The 14,663-nt window shown below is 48.8% G+C and overlaps 1 protein-coding gene across 1 annotated transcript; it reads right to left on the reverse strand.

The window, feature by feature from the left end:
* Positions 1-3,199: 3,199 nt before the first annotated feature.
* LOC129854846 (duodenase-1-like) lies at positions 3,200-14,363 on the reverse strand. Its single transcript, XM_055921979.1, has 6 exons — positions 14,298-14,363; positions 11,764-11,836; positions 11,335-11,503; positions 10,749-10,887; positions 10,272-10,529; positions 3,200-3,371 (listed from the first exon to the last, which is right to left on the reverse strand). The coding sequence occupies exons 1-6, from the start codon at positions 14,361-14,363 to the stop codon at positions 3,207-3,209; spliced, it is 870 nt and encodes a 289-aa protein (XP_055777954.1). The 3' UTR covers positions 3,200-3,206.
* Between the last annotated feature and the right edge of the window lie 300 nt (positions 14,364-14,663).

A 14,663-nucleotide genomic window follows, 5' to 3' on the forward strand; every position in this document is an offset into this window, starting at 1 on the left:
ACAGAATCACCCACCAACAAACAGTGACCAAGCGGTATGGGAATGCTCGACGGAGCAACAAGGACTTCTGGACTTGGGAGGAGATCCTGGACGGTAGAGGACCTTGGGCTCAACCAGGGGAATATCGCCGTCCAAAGGAGGAGAAGAAGGCAGCCACAGCCCAGGAGCGCTGGTATGAGGAGGCAGCGCGACGACGCGGTTGGGAGCCCGTGAGTCAGACCAAAAATTTTTTTGGGGGGGGGGCACACGAGGAGTGTGGCAAAGCCGGGTAGGATACCCGAGCCAACTCCCCGTGCTTACCGTGGAGGTAGAAGGCGTCGTACTGGTAAGACACCGTGTTATGCGGTAGAGCGCACGGTGTCCCCAGTACGCGTGCTTAGCCCAGTGCGGGCTATTCCACCTTGCCGCACTGGGAGGGCTAGGTTGGGCATCGAGCCGAGTGCCATGAAGCCGGCCCAACGTATCTGGTCTCCAGTACGTCTCCTCGGGCCGGTGTACATGGCACCAGCCTTACAGGTGGTGTCCCCGGTTCGCCTGCATAGCCCAGTGCGGGCTATTCCACCTCGCCGCACTGGCAGGGCTACGGGGTCCATTCAACCTGGTGGGGTTGGGGAGGCTCGGTGCTCAAGAGCACGTGTCCTCCTTCACGGTCCGGTATACCCGGTGCCACCTCCATGTACCAGTCCTCCGGTGGCAGCCCCCCGTACCAGGCTGTCTCTCCGGGTTCTCTCTCCTGCTGTTTCCTCCTCTCCAGCGCAGCCGGTGCCTAGACCACGCACCAGGCTGTCTCTCCTTCTCCTCCCTACAGAGTCATCCGTCTCCCCAGCGCCATCTGAGCCATCCGTCTCCCCAGCGCCATCTGAGCCATCCGTCTCCCCAGCGCCATCTGAGCCATCCGTCTCCCCAGCGCCATCTGAGCCATCCGTCTCCCCAGCGCCATCTGAGCCATCCGTCTCCCCAGCGCCATCTGAGTCATCCGTCTGCCAGGAGCCTGCAAAGCCGCCCGTCTGCCATGAGCCTGCAAAGCCGCCCGTCTGCCATGAGCCTACAGAGCCATCCGCCAGACAGGAGCCGCTAGAGCCGTCAGCCAGACAGGAGCCGCTAGAGCCGCCCGCCAGACAGGATCTGCCAGAGCCGCCAACCAGACAGGATCTGCCAGAGCCGCCAACCAGACAGGATCTGCCAGAGCCGCCAACCAGACAGGATCTGCCAGAGCCGCTAGAGAGCCATGAGCAGCCAGAGCCGTCAGAGAGCCATGAGCAGCCAGAGCCGTCAGAGAGCCATGAGCAGCCAGAGCCGTCAGAGAGCCATGAGCAGCCAGAGCCGTCAGAGAGCCATGAGCAGCCAGAGCCGTCAGAGAGCCATGAGCAGCCAGAGCCGTCAGCCTGCCATGAGCGTCGAGAGCCGTCAGCCTGCCATGAGCGTCGAGAGCCGTCAGCCTGCCATGAGCGTAGAGAGCCGTCAGCCTGCCATGAGCGTAGAGAGCCGTCAGTCTGCCATGAGTGTCGAGAGCCGTCAGCCTGCATGGACCTGCCAGAGCCGTCCAGCCAGGACCTGCCAGAGCCGTCCAAACAGGACCTGCCAGAGTCCTTCAGCCGGGATCTGCCCCTTGTCCCGGTGTTGCCCCTTGTCCCGGTGCTGCCCCTTGTCCCGGTGCTGCCCCTTGTCCCGGTGCTGCCCCTTGTCCCGGTGCTGCCCCTTGTTCCGGTGCTGGCCGTTTATTTAGGGGAAGGTAGTGTTAGGGTGGTCATTAGTAGGGGTAGACAGAAGAGGGGAGTGACTATGGTGGTGTGGGGACAGCGTCCTGAGCCGGAACCACCACCGTGGTCAACTGCCCACCCGGACCCTCCCCTGGACTTTGTGCTGGTGCGCCCGGCGTTCGCACCTTGAGGGGGGGGTACTGTAACAGTCCTGACCTGTTTTATGTTGTTTTTATGTGTTTATGGTCAGGGCGTTAGTTTTGGGTGGGCAGTCTATGTTATCTGTTTCTATGTTGGTTTTGGTTTGCCTGGTATGGCTCTTGATTAGAGGCAGGTGGTTTGCGTTTTCCTCTAATCAAGAGTCATATTTAGGTAGGGCATTCTCACTGTTTGTTTGTGGGTGATTGTCTCCTGTGATGTCTCTCGTGTTGTCGATGTTTTTTCACATATGGGACTGTTTGGCTGTTCGTGCGTTTTGATGTACGTTCCTGTTCGTGAGTTTACGTTTGTTGATGTGAGTTTATGTTCAGGTTCCGTTGTACGTCGTTTTGTTATTTTGTAGTTTTGAAAGTGTTTTGTTTTGTTACGTGACCATCGTATTTATAATAAAGATGGCATATTTCCCTGAACCCGCATTTTGGTCAGAAGATCCTTCTCTCCTCACCTCATCCGAGGATGAGGAAAGCGACAGCCATAACAGTCCCATATGTGAAAAAACATCGACAACACGAGAGACATCACAGGAGACAATCACCCACAAACAAACAGTGAGAATGCCCTACCTAAATATGACTCTTGATTAGAGGAAAACGCAAACCACCTGCCTCTAATCAAGAGCCATACCAGGCAAACCAAAACCAACATAGAAACAGATAACATAGACTGCCCACCCAAAACTAACGCCCTGACCATAAACACATAAAAACAACATAAAACAGGTCAGGACTGTTACAAGTACCTATTAATGTAGTATATACTTCCTCCCTCATTCAAGAGCTATGTGTCTCACATGGAGGTTGACGCCCTCCTGTGTTTCACCCAATTCTGTGCCAATGTAACCTCTACATGGCAACCATGACCAACTAGAGGTTTATGATGTTTGACCACACTCTAGATACATTAACTTTGACAGACTATGCTACTGTCATCTCAGTCTGTTTTTCCAGTACCTGTGCAGCAGTTTTTGCACCTGCTATGTTAGCAGTGCGTTAGTGCCGTGCTTAGCAGCACTACGAACCAGATAAACGAACCACAGTGGCCAAGGCTTCTGGCACTGAAAATAAGCAGTGGTGTGCTTTCCGAGAATTGTGCCGCTTTCATGTAACCAGAGATACTTTGTTGTCTTAACCACACGATTCCATGTAGCTTATCTGTCTAAAAATGCATATAAAATAATAACCCTATGTTGTCTGTCAGTACTTGAGACTTTTACAGGAAACCAACACACATGCACATATACTCAGTTAACATTTTCTGTAACAAAGAGTGTGTGTGTTTATTAATCATTTAGTTGACTGATTTAAGTCCAGTTACTTTCTTGATCCAGGGGAGATAGGTTGATATGTTGGTGTAGACATTGGGTGCTCTCGACTGGTTGCAATAGTCTGCATCATTGAAGGACACAACTCCCACTGCTATCCCTCCACACACCAGAGGACCTCCTGAATCTCCCTGAAATCAATGGTTGAAACACAGACGAGAAGAAACAGTTACTCTACATGTGAAAAACAGTCAAAGTACCAGTCAAAAGTTTGGACACACCTACTCATTCAAGGGGTTTTCTTTATTTTTACTATTTTCTACATTGTAGAATAACAGTGAAGACATCAAAACCATTAAATAACACATATGGAATTATGTAGTAACCTAAAAAAGTGTTAAACAAATCAAAATATTATATATTTGAGATTCTTCAAAGTAGCCATCCTTTGCCTTGATGACAGGTTTGCACAATCTTGGCATTCTCTCATCCAGCTTCATGAGGAATACTTTTGAAGGAGTTTCCAGATGTTCTGAGAACTTATTAGCTGCTTTTAATTCACTCTGCAGTACAACTCATCCCAAACCATCTCAATTGGGTTGAGGTCGGGTGATTGTGGAGGCCAGGTCATCTGATGCAGTACTCCATCACCCTCCTTATTGGTCAAACAGCCCTTACACAGCCTGGAGGTGTGTTTTGGGTCATTGTCCTGTTGAAAAACAAATGATAGTCCCACAAAGCGCAAACCAGATGGGATGGCGTATCGCTGCAGAATGCTGTGGTAGCCATGCTGGTTAAGTGTGCCTTGGATTCTCCATCAAATCAAATCAAATTTTATTTGTCATATACACATGGTTAGCAGATGTTAATGCGAGTGTAGCGAAATGCTTGTGCTTCTAGTTCCGACAATGCAGTAATATCCAACGAGTAATCTAACCTAACAAATTCACAACAACTACCTTATACACACAAGTGTAAAGGAATGAATAAGAATATGTACATTAAAAAAATATATATAAATGAGTGATGGTATAGAACGGCATGGCAAGATGCATTAAGGTGGTATAGAGTACAGTATATACATATGAGATGAGTAATGTAGGGTATGTAAAAATATAAAAGTGGCATTGTTTAAAGTGGCTAGTGATACATTTTAGAGGTTGACCGATCAATCGGAATGGCCAATTCATTAGGGCCGATTTCAAGTTTTCATAACAATTGGAAATCAGTATTTTTGGACACCGATTTCTTTTTTTTTTTACACCTTTATTTAACTAGGCAAGTCAGTTAAGAACACATTCTTGTTTTCAATGACGGCCTAGGAACGGTGGGTTAACTGCCTGTTCAGGGGCAGAATGACTGTCACGACTTCCGCCGAAGTCGGCCCTTCTCCTTGTTCGGGTGGTGTTCGGCGGTCGACGTCACCGGCTTGCTAGTCACCACCGATCCATTTTTCTGTTTTGTTTTGTTTTGTCTGTATTACACACACCTGGTTTCAATTCCCCTATCATGTTCCCTATTTAACCCTCTGGCATTCATTTCTGTTCTGTCCGTGATTGTTTGTTTCGTTAGTGGTTGTTGTTAGTACTTGTGTGTTTGTTTGTCCTGCGCTTGACTTCGCTACTTCTCTGTACACAACCCTGACAGAATCACGGACCTGTTCAAATGGAGTCAGCAGGTGCAGCCAGCCCTTCTCTGCCAGTAGAGGAGCAAGTCCAAAAGCACGCGACCATGTTACACAGTCTAGGGACAGCCATGGATCGCGTGCTGCAAACAATGGACAGATGGGAGCGAGGAGGTCTCCCGGTCTATCATACCCCATCACCTCCACCCGCACCTCAACCTACACCGATGTCCATCCCTCCATCTTCAGGACCCAGTGGGATTCGGCTCTCGCTCCCAGGAGCGTATGACGGAACAGCAGCCGGGTGCCAGGGGTTCCTACCACAGCTGGAGCTCTACCTGGCAGCTGTTCATCCGTCCCCTTCGGGACGCGAGAGGGTGGGCGCCCTCATCTCCTGCCTGACTGGTAAAGCCCTGGAGTGGGCTAACGCCATCTGGGGAAGGGAGGGCCTAACCCTGGATAACTATGATGACTTCTCTCGCCGCTTCCGGGCAGTCTTTGATCATCCACCTGGAGGGAGAGCGGCGGGAGAGCGATTGTTCCATCTGAGACAGGGGATGAGGAGCGCTCAAGAATTCGCACTGGACTTCCGAACTCTGGCAGCTGGTGCGGGATGGAATGAGCGGGCCCTGATCGATCACTACAGGTGTAGTCTACGAGAGGACGTTCGTAGGGAGCTAGCCTGCAGAGACGCCACTCTCAACCTGGACAAGCTGGTGGATTTATCTATGCGGCTGGATACCCTGTTGGCCTCCCACGGACGTCTAGATCGGGGTCCGCCCGTTCCATTACCCAGCACCTTGGATCCAACACCTATGGAGTTAGGAGGGGCTGCTAGGAGGGAGACCGGAGGGGGGACCATTCCCTGCACCAACTGTGGCCGCAGAGGGCACACTGCTGGTTGGTGCTGGGGTGTTACTCCTGGAAGTTGAGGTAGCAGGCGGAGCACTGGTGGGTCATCTCAGGTGAGTAGGCACACAACTCACCCAGAGCCCTCTGTTGCACACATGTGGTTACCCATAGAATTTCCTGAATTTTCCCCGCATCCCCAGCATAAGGCGCTAGTAGATTCAGGCGCAGCTGGGAACTTTATTGACCGCTCTTTGGCACATAGATTAGGGATCCCTATTGTTCCTGTTGATGTTCCCTTCCCTGTACATGCCTTAGATAGTCGTCCTTTGGGGTCGGGGCTGATTGGGGAGGTCACAGCGCCCATTGCAATGAGAACGCAGGGGGATCCCGAGGAGAGAATTAGTCTCTTCTTGATCGACTCTCCTGCGTTTCCTGTTGTGTTGGGTCTTCCCTGGTTGGCCTCTCATGATCCGATTATTTCGTGGCAACAGAGGGCTCTCAAGGGATGGTCCTGTCAGTGTTCAGGGAGGTGTGTAGGTGTTTCCTTAGGTGCCACTACGGTGGAAAGTCTAAACCAGGTTTCCACCATGCACATTCCCCCCGAATATGCCGATTTGGCATTTGCCTTCTGTAAAAAGAAGGCGACTCAATTACCACCCCATCGACCGGTGGATTGTGCGATAGATCTCTTGGTAGATGCTGCACTTCCCAGGAGTCACGTGTATCCTCTGTCACAGGAGGAGACGGTGGCTATGGAGACATATGTCACCGAATCTCTGGGACAGGGATACATTCGGCCTTCCATCTCTCCTCGAGTTTCTTTTTTGTGAAGAAGAAGGATGGAGGTTTGCGCCCGTGTATTGATTATCAAGGTATAAATAAGATCACGGTAAAATACAGTTACCTGCTACCACTCATAGCCAGTATGACCGAGTCATTACACAGGGCGCGTTTCTTCACAAAATTGGACCTCAGGAGCGCTTACAACCTGGTGCGTATCAAGAGGGGAGATGAGTGGAAGACAGCATTTAGCACCACTTCTGGGCATTATGAGTACCTCGTCATGCCATACGGGTTAATGAATGCTCCATCAGTCTTCCAATCCTTTGTGGATGAGATTTTCAGGGACCTGCACGGGCAGGGTGTAGTGGTGTATATAGATGACATTCTAACATACTCCGCTCCACGCGCCGAGCATGTGTCCCTAGTGCGCAGGGTGCTTGGTCAACTGTTGGAGCTTGACCTGTAAGTCAAGGCTGAGAAATGTCTGTTCTTCCAACAGTCCATCTCCTTAATAGGGTACCGCTTTTCAGCGTCAGGGGTAGAGATGGAGAATGACCGCATTTCAGCCGTGCGTAATTGGCCGACTCCAACGACGGTAAAGGAGGTGCAGCGGTTTTTAGCGTTTGCCAACTACTACCAGAGATTTATCCGGGGTTTTGGTCAGGTAGCGGCTCCCATTTACGTCACTGCTGAAGGGGGGACCGGTGCGACTGCAGTGGACAGCTGGGGCGGACAGGGCTTTTGGTCACCTGAAGGCTCTGTTTACCTCAGCTCCCGTGCTGGCTCATCCTGATCCTTCCTTAGCATTCATAGTTGAGGTGGACGCGTCCGAGGCAGGGATAGGGGCTGTGCTGTCTCAGCGCTCGGGTATGCCACTAAAGCTCCGCCCCTGTGCATTCTTTTCGAAGAAGCTCAGTCCAGCGGAGCGAAACTATGATGTGGGGGACCGGGAGTTGCTGGCTGTTGTCATGGCTCTGAAAGCGTGGAGACATTGGCTTGAGGGGGCTAGACACCCTTTTCTCATTTGGACTGACCACCGCAATCTGGAGTACATCCGGGCGGCGAGGAGAATGAACCCTCGCCAGGCAAGGTGGGCCATGTTTTTCACCCGTTTTGATTTCACCCTTTCCTACAAACCAGGTTCCCAGAACATTAAGGCAGACGCACTGTCCCGGCTGTATGATACAGAGGAGCGGTCCACAGATCCCATTCCCATAATTCCAGCCTCTCGACTGGTGGCACCGGTGGTGTGGGAGGTGGACGCAGACTTCGAACGGGCGTCACGTGCAGAGCCCACTCCACCTGACTGTCCAGCTGGGCGTCTGTACGTTCTGTTTGATGTCCGCGATCGTTTGATCTGTTGGGCTCATACGTCACCCTCCTCTGGTCATCCTGGTATCGGTCGGACGGTGCGCTGCCTTGCTGGGAAGTACTGGTGGCCCACTTTAGCTAAGGACGTGAGGTTTTATGTTTCCTCCTGTTCGGTATGTGCACAGTGCAAGGCACCTAGACATCTGCCCAGAGGGAAATTTACAACCCCTTCCACAGCGACCGTGGTCACACCTATCGGTGGATTTCGTGACGGATCTTCCCCCGTCGCGGGGTAACACCACGATCCTGGTCGTTGCGGATCGATTTTCTAAGTCCTGCCGTCTCCTTCCTTTGCCCGGTCTCCCTACGACTCTACAAATTGCGGAGGCTCTGTTCACCCACGTATTCTGGCACTACGGGGTGCCTGAGGATATAGTTTCTGATCGGGGTCCCCAATTTACGTCTGGAGGGCGTTTATGGAACGCCTGGGGATCTCGGTCAGCCTTACCTCAGGTTTCCACCCCGAGAGCAACGGGCAGGTGGAAAGAGTCAACCAGGATGTGGGTAGGTTTCTGAGGTCCTATTGCCAGGACCGGCCGGGGGAGTGGGCGGCTTACATCCCCTGGGCGGAGATGGCCCAAAACTCCCTCCGCCACTCCTCTACCAACCTATCACCTTTTCAGTGTGTGCTGGTCCTGGCACCATGGCATCAGAGCCAGATTGAGGCTCCTGCGGTGGATGAATGGTTTCGGTACTCAGAGGAGACTTGGAACGCTGCCCATGTGCGGCTACAACGGGCCATCAGGAGACAAAAGGCGAGTGCCGACCGCCACCGCAGTGAGGCCCCGATGTATGCACCGGGGGATCGGGTCTGGCTCTCGACCCGAAACCTACCCCTTCACCTGCCCTGCCGGAAGCTGGGTCCGCGGTTTGTGGGGCCATTTAAAGTCCTGAGGAGACTGAACGAGGTTTGTTATAGGTTACAACTCCCCCCTGATTACCGTATGAACCCCTCGTTCCATGTGTCTCTCCTCAGGCCGGTGGTGGCTGGTCCGCTCCAGCAGTCTGAGGTGCGGGAGGTTCCTCCGCCCCCTCTTTACATCGAGGGGGTCCCGGCGTATATCGTAAGAGCCATCATGGACTCAAGACGTCGGGCGAGGGGCCTTCAGTACCTCGTGGAGTGGGAGGAGTACGGCCCGGAGGAGAGATGCTGGGTACCGGTGGAGGACATTCTAGATCCGTCAATGTTACAAGAGTTTCACCGTCTCCATCCGGATCGCCCTGCACCTCGCCCTCCGGGTCGTCCCCGAGGCCGGTGTCGTCGCGCGGCCGCGCGGCCAGGGGGGGAGGGGGGGGGGGGGGGGGGGGGGGGGGTGGTACTGTCACGACTTCCGCCGAAGTCGGCCCTTCTCCTTGTTCGGGTGGTGTTCAGCGGTCGACGTCACCGGCTTTCTAGTCACCACCGATCCATTTTTCAGTTTCGTTTTGTTTTGTCTGTATTACACACACCTGGTTTCAACTCCCCTATCATGTTCCCTATTTAAGCCTCTGGCATTAATTTCTGTTCGGTCCGTGATTGTTTGTTTCGTTAGTGGTTGTTGTTAGTACTTGTGTGTTTGTTGTATTCCCATTGAGGAATTTTTGCTTATTTTTGAGTAAACGCTGTGGTTTCGCTCAACACCTGTGTCCTGCGCTTGACTCCGCTACTTCTCTGCACACAACCCTGACAATGACAGATTTTTACCTCGTCAGCTCGGGGATTCAATCTTGCAACTTTACAGTAAACTAGTCCAACCACCTGCTTTATATTGCACTCCACGAGGAGCCTGCCTGTTACACGAATGCAGTAAGAAGCCAAGGTAAGTTGCTAGCTAGCATTAAACTTACCTTATAAAAAACAATCAATCAATCAATCATAACCACTAGTTAACTACACATGGTTGATGATATTACTAGTTTATCTAGCGTGTCCTGCGTTGCACATAATCGATGTGGTGCGAAAAAGGACTGTCGTTGCTCCAACATGTACCTAACCATAAACATCAATGCCTTTCTTAAAATCAATACACAAGTATATGTTTTTAAACCTGCATATTTAGTTAGTATTGCCTGCTAAAATTAATTTATTTTAACTAGGGAAAATGTGTCACTTCTCTTGCAACAGAGTCAGGGTATATGCAGCAGTTTGGGCCGCCTGGCTTGTTGCGAACTGTGTGAAGACAATTTCTTCCTAACAAAGACAGCCAACTTCGCCAAACGGGGGACGATTTAACAAAAGCACATTTGTGAAAAAAGCATAATCGTTGCACGACTGTACCTAACCATAAACATCAATGCATTTCTTAGAATCAATACACGGAAGTATATATTTTTAAACCTGCATATTTAACTAAAATAAATCCAGGTTAGCAGGCAATATTAACCAGGTGAAATTGTGTCACTTCATGTTTATATAATATGCCTGTATATTATTATGATTATTATTATTAATTTCAGAATTAACTATACTTTATAACCGTACCTGACAAAAGCCTTTATCATCAGCAGTACCACCGGCACATATCATAGAAGTGGGTATGGCTCTTCTCCAAGTTCTCTGGCAGTCACCCCTGTCTACAACAGCAACATTCACATCCAATAGGTCTGCGTTTACAAAGCCGTTAGTTTCAGTGGCTCTCCATCCTGCCACATTACAGATAGCTCCAGCCTTGATGTGCAGGTCTTTCTTAGCGACAGGGATCGGCTTCACAGAACTCCGCCTCGGGGTGGGTGTCTTGAGCTGTGTTTAGAGTACAGGATTGCAGTTAGAGTCCCATGTGTTGTGTCAGGCAGGGTAGAATATCCCTGCAAAGGGTTTATTAAGTATTTGTATGCGACACAATTCCCTTCTGGGAAGGTAATCATACAAAATCATATACATCACACCTGATTTGAATAGGTGTTTATAACATACTCTAGTTACCCCTTACACACACTTCATTACTTCCCTCTCATTTACCTCCAACAGCATGATGTCATTCTTGTGTGTTTCGGGATTGTAATCATTGACGTAATAACTTTTCACACCAATCCTCTGAGCCGAATGTTCCCACTTTTTAATGTTATGAACACCAACCACAACCGTCAGCTGTACACCACTACAAGGACAAAGAAACAATTACTGAATGGCAATAGTTCACTGAAAATATAGATTGTGATTTTCCACTAACTTGGAGGATATCACTGGAGCTATTGTACTTCCTTTCCTCTATAAGCTTTGACTTGCTTATCACACCCCTATGAAGAGGAAACAACATGCTACTCACTGAGCTTCTAAGCACACAGAACATTCTACAGCGAGGGAGTCCAATCTGACTGATGGGGTGGTTTGAGTAAAAATATTTACATAAAATACAATAATATTAATAAGATTTTTTTTTTAATGGAAGGGGAAGGGAACTCATTTATTTGTCTGACACCCCTGTTTTACAGCATGAAGCAAATCTACAATTTTTTACAAAGACCACAGAACCACTTATGACTTCTTGGTGTGAGTAGTTTTCTCCCTCAAATAGTTCAATAGGATAAGAGTAAAACACAATTACCTTGTGTAGCAGTGAGCGGCCGTCATGACAAAGTTATCTGACACAAGAAACCCCCCACAGATATGTTCCCTCTTTTCCGTTTCCTTGTTCCTCTCCTGCACAGAGACCATGTAGGGTTTAGAGTTGGTTTTGGTCTTTTCTCCATTCACAATGCCAGAGTCCTGGTGGGCTGGTAGAGACATAGAGATATCCCCAATGAAACCCAAATTAACAACAGTGGGCTTTAAATGACTAGAATTCAAAGACTAGAATTTGTGATCATCACGTGAATTTTTATGTTATTGCTATACAACCAAATCAGTGTCACTTTGCAGTTTTCTGCTGTCCATGGTTAGAGGGTCAAATGTCATCCTCTTTTAACCGCCAGAGTGAGTGGAAGTGTGAGTGTACATGGGATAGGTTGAAGTGATAGGTAAAGTTTGGTCTTACCTGTGAGCCCTTGAGGGGGAAGGAGAGTGACCAGCAGGAGCAGATGTGGCAGCCATATTGTCTTCTTCTCAGACTGTCCTCAAATGTCCTGAGCATCTTTATAAACCCCTCCCAGCCCATCTACCCACACAGGATTTGAGCTATGAGTGTGTGAACCTTGCATATCATTCATTCACCCACCACATTCACACCTCATATAGGTGACCACATTGTGGTTATTCACATTTTACTAGAATAGCAGGACACTGACAAGCAGACATGGCGGTCTTACACTGGTAAATCCACACACTGTTTCTCCCAATCTGTGAGAAATAGGCTTAAAGGGGCAATCTGCAGTTGCTACATCAATTGTTGGACTCATAAATGAATGAAATGCACCAATTGATACTTCAATAATATAACTTACTCATGGGCTCAGGTCAACTGTCAAACACCATCAGAACCCAACATATAAGATTGTTTCCTCCCAATGTTTTTAAACAAAGTAAATGCAAACCAACACTGTATAGCCTCAAAACTTGGTTAAAACTATAATTTTTATATCATGGATGCCCAGTACTTGAATCCATAGCTCTGTCTATACATTTGAGTGGTTACATTTCTCCGGCCCCATCCCTCAGCTTTTTACCAAAACGGGGGGTGCGCTTTGTCATTGTTTCAACTGCTGATTGCTGCTTTAAGAGATTAATCCTTTCATTCCAATCCTAGTGATATGCACAGATCTCAAGTTAGGATTCAGCTCTTATAGATTTAAACCTTTAAGAGTAAATCAAGTACTGCGGTATATCCAGTGGAGGGGGCAAGAGAGTCAGAACTATACAAACTGCCACAGAAATCATCCGATCATCCTTTCAAAGTTCTTGATATTTTTTGAATTGACTGACCTTGGTGTCTCAAAGAAATTATGGATTGTCATTTCTCTTTGCTTATTTGAGCTGTTCTTGCCAAAATATGGACTTGGTCTTTTACCAAATAGGACTATCTTCTGTGTACCACCCCTACCTTGTCACAACACAACTGACTGGCTCAAACGCATTAAGAAGGAAAGAAATTCCACAATTAACTTTTAAAAAGGCACACCTGTTAATTAAAATGCATTCCAGGTGACTACCTCATGAAGCTGGTTGAGAGAATGCCAAGAGTTTGCAAAGCTGTCATCAAGGTAAAGGGTGGCTACTTTGAAGAATCTCAAATATAAAATATATTTTGATTTGTTTAACACTTTCTTGGTTACTACATGATTCCATGTGTTATTTCATAGTTGTGATGTCTTCACTATTATTCTACAATGTAGAAAATAGTAAAAATAAAGAAAAACCCTTGAATGAGTAAGTGTGTCCTAAGTTTTGACTGGTACTGTATAAAGTGAGTAAAACAGAACGTAAACATTATTAAAGTGACCAATGACTCTATGTACATAGGGCAGCAGTCTCTAAGGTGCAGGGTAGAGTACTGGGTGGTAGCCGACTAGAACAGTGACTAAGGTTCAGGGCAGGAGGTAGGGTATTGTGTGGAGGCCACTAGTGGTGACTGTTTAACAGTCTGATGGCCTGGAGATAGAAGCTGTTTATCAGTCTCTCGGTTCCAGCTTTGATGCACCTGTACTGTCTCCACCTTCTAGATCAGGGGTGGGCAACTCCAGTCCTCGGGGCCTGATTGGGGTCACACTTTTTCTCCATCCCTAGCAAACACAGCTGATTAATCAAATTGCATTCTAAGCTGAAAATCATTATTATGTGATTATTGGGGTCAGGTGTGTTAGATGGGGCTGGGGCAAAACTGTAACACCAATCAGGCCCTCGAGGACTGGAATTGTCCACCTCTGTTCTAGATGGTAGCAGGGTGAACAGGCCGTGGCTCGGGTGGCTGAGGTCCTTGATGATCTTCTTGGCATTCTTGTGACACCAGGTGCTGTAGATGTCCTGGAGGGCAAGCAGTGTGCTCCTGGAGAGTCCCGTGGTTGCGGAGGGTGCAATTGACCGTACCAGGTGGTGATACAGCCTGACAGGATGCTCTCAATGGTGCATCTGTAGAAGTTAGTGAGGTTCTTAGGGGCCAAGCCCTCTCCCTGTCAATGTGGGTGGGCCGTGCTGTCTCTGCTGTTTCTTGTAGTCCACGATCAGCTCCTTTGTTTTTTTTACGTTGATGGAGAGGTTATTTTACTGTCACCACTCCTCTAGGGCTCTCACCTCCTCACTGTAGGCTGTCTCATAATTGTTGGTAATCAGACCTACCACTGTTGTGTCGTCAGCAAACTTGATGATTGAGTTGGAGACGTGCATGGCCATGCAGTCATGGGTGAACAGGGAGTAGAGGAGGGGGCTGAGCACGCACCCCTGTAGGTCCCCCCTGTTGAGGATCAGCGTGGCGGAGGTGTTGCTGCCTACATTCCCCACTTGGGGTCAGCCCGTCAGGAAGTCCAGGACCCAGTTGCACAGGGAGGGGTTCAGTCCCAGGGCTCTGAGCTTAGTGATGAGCTTGGTGGGCACTATGGAGTTGAAGGCTGAGCTGTAGTCAACGAACAGCATTCTTACGTAGGTATTTATCTTATCCAGGTGGGATAGGTCAGTGTGCAGTGCAATGTCGATTGCGTCGTCCATGGATCTGTTGGGGCAGTATGCAAATTGTAGTGGGTCTAGGGTGTCGAGTAAGGTGGAGGTGATATGTTCCTTAAAACCTGTTTGGGATAGGGGCAGCATTTTCACTTTTGGATGAATTGGTGCCTCCTACTCTGTCCCAGATGATAATATAAGCATATTATTATTACTATTGGATAGAAAACACTCTGAAGTTTATGAATTATGTCTGTGAGTATAACAGAACTCATATGGCAGGGAAACTTTCAAACAGGAAGTGAGAATTCTGAAAAGGGTCGATGTGAAAGTCATCGCCTATTCAAT

Source organism: Salvelinus fontinalis, chromosome 5 (assembly GCF_029448725.1).
Source record: "Salvelinus fontinalis isolate EN_2023a chromosome 5, ASM2944872v1, whole genome shotgun sequence".
NCBI classification, from domain to species: domain Eukaryota; kingdom Metazoa; phylum Chordata; class Actinopteri; order Salmoniformes; family Salmonidae; genus Salvelinus; species Salvelinus fontinalis.

What these genes read in the sequence shown, in the direction of transcription:
- LOC129854846 (XM_055921979.1), bottom strand. Translation starts at nt 14,363, where the DNA reads ATGGACGACGCAATCGACATTGCACTGCACACTGACCTATCCCACCTG. An exon ending in ATGACATCATGCTGTTGGAG is followed by an intron (nt 10,530 to 10,748) that starts GTAAATGAGAGG and finishes CTCTAAACACAG; the next exon opens with CTCAAGACACCCACCCCGAG. An exon ending in ATGATAAAGGCTTTTGTCAG is followed by an intron (nt 3,372 to 10,271) that starts GTACGGTTATAA and finishes CATTGATTTCAG; the next exon opens with GGAGATTCAGGAGGTCCTCT.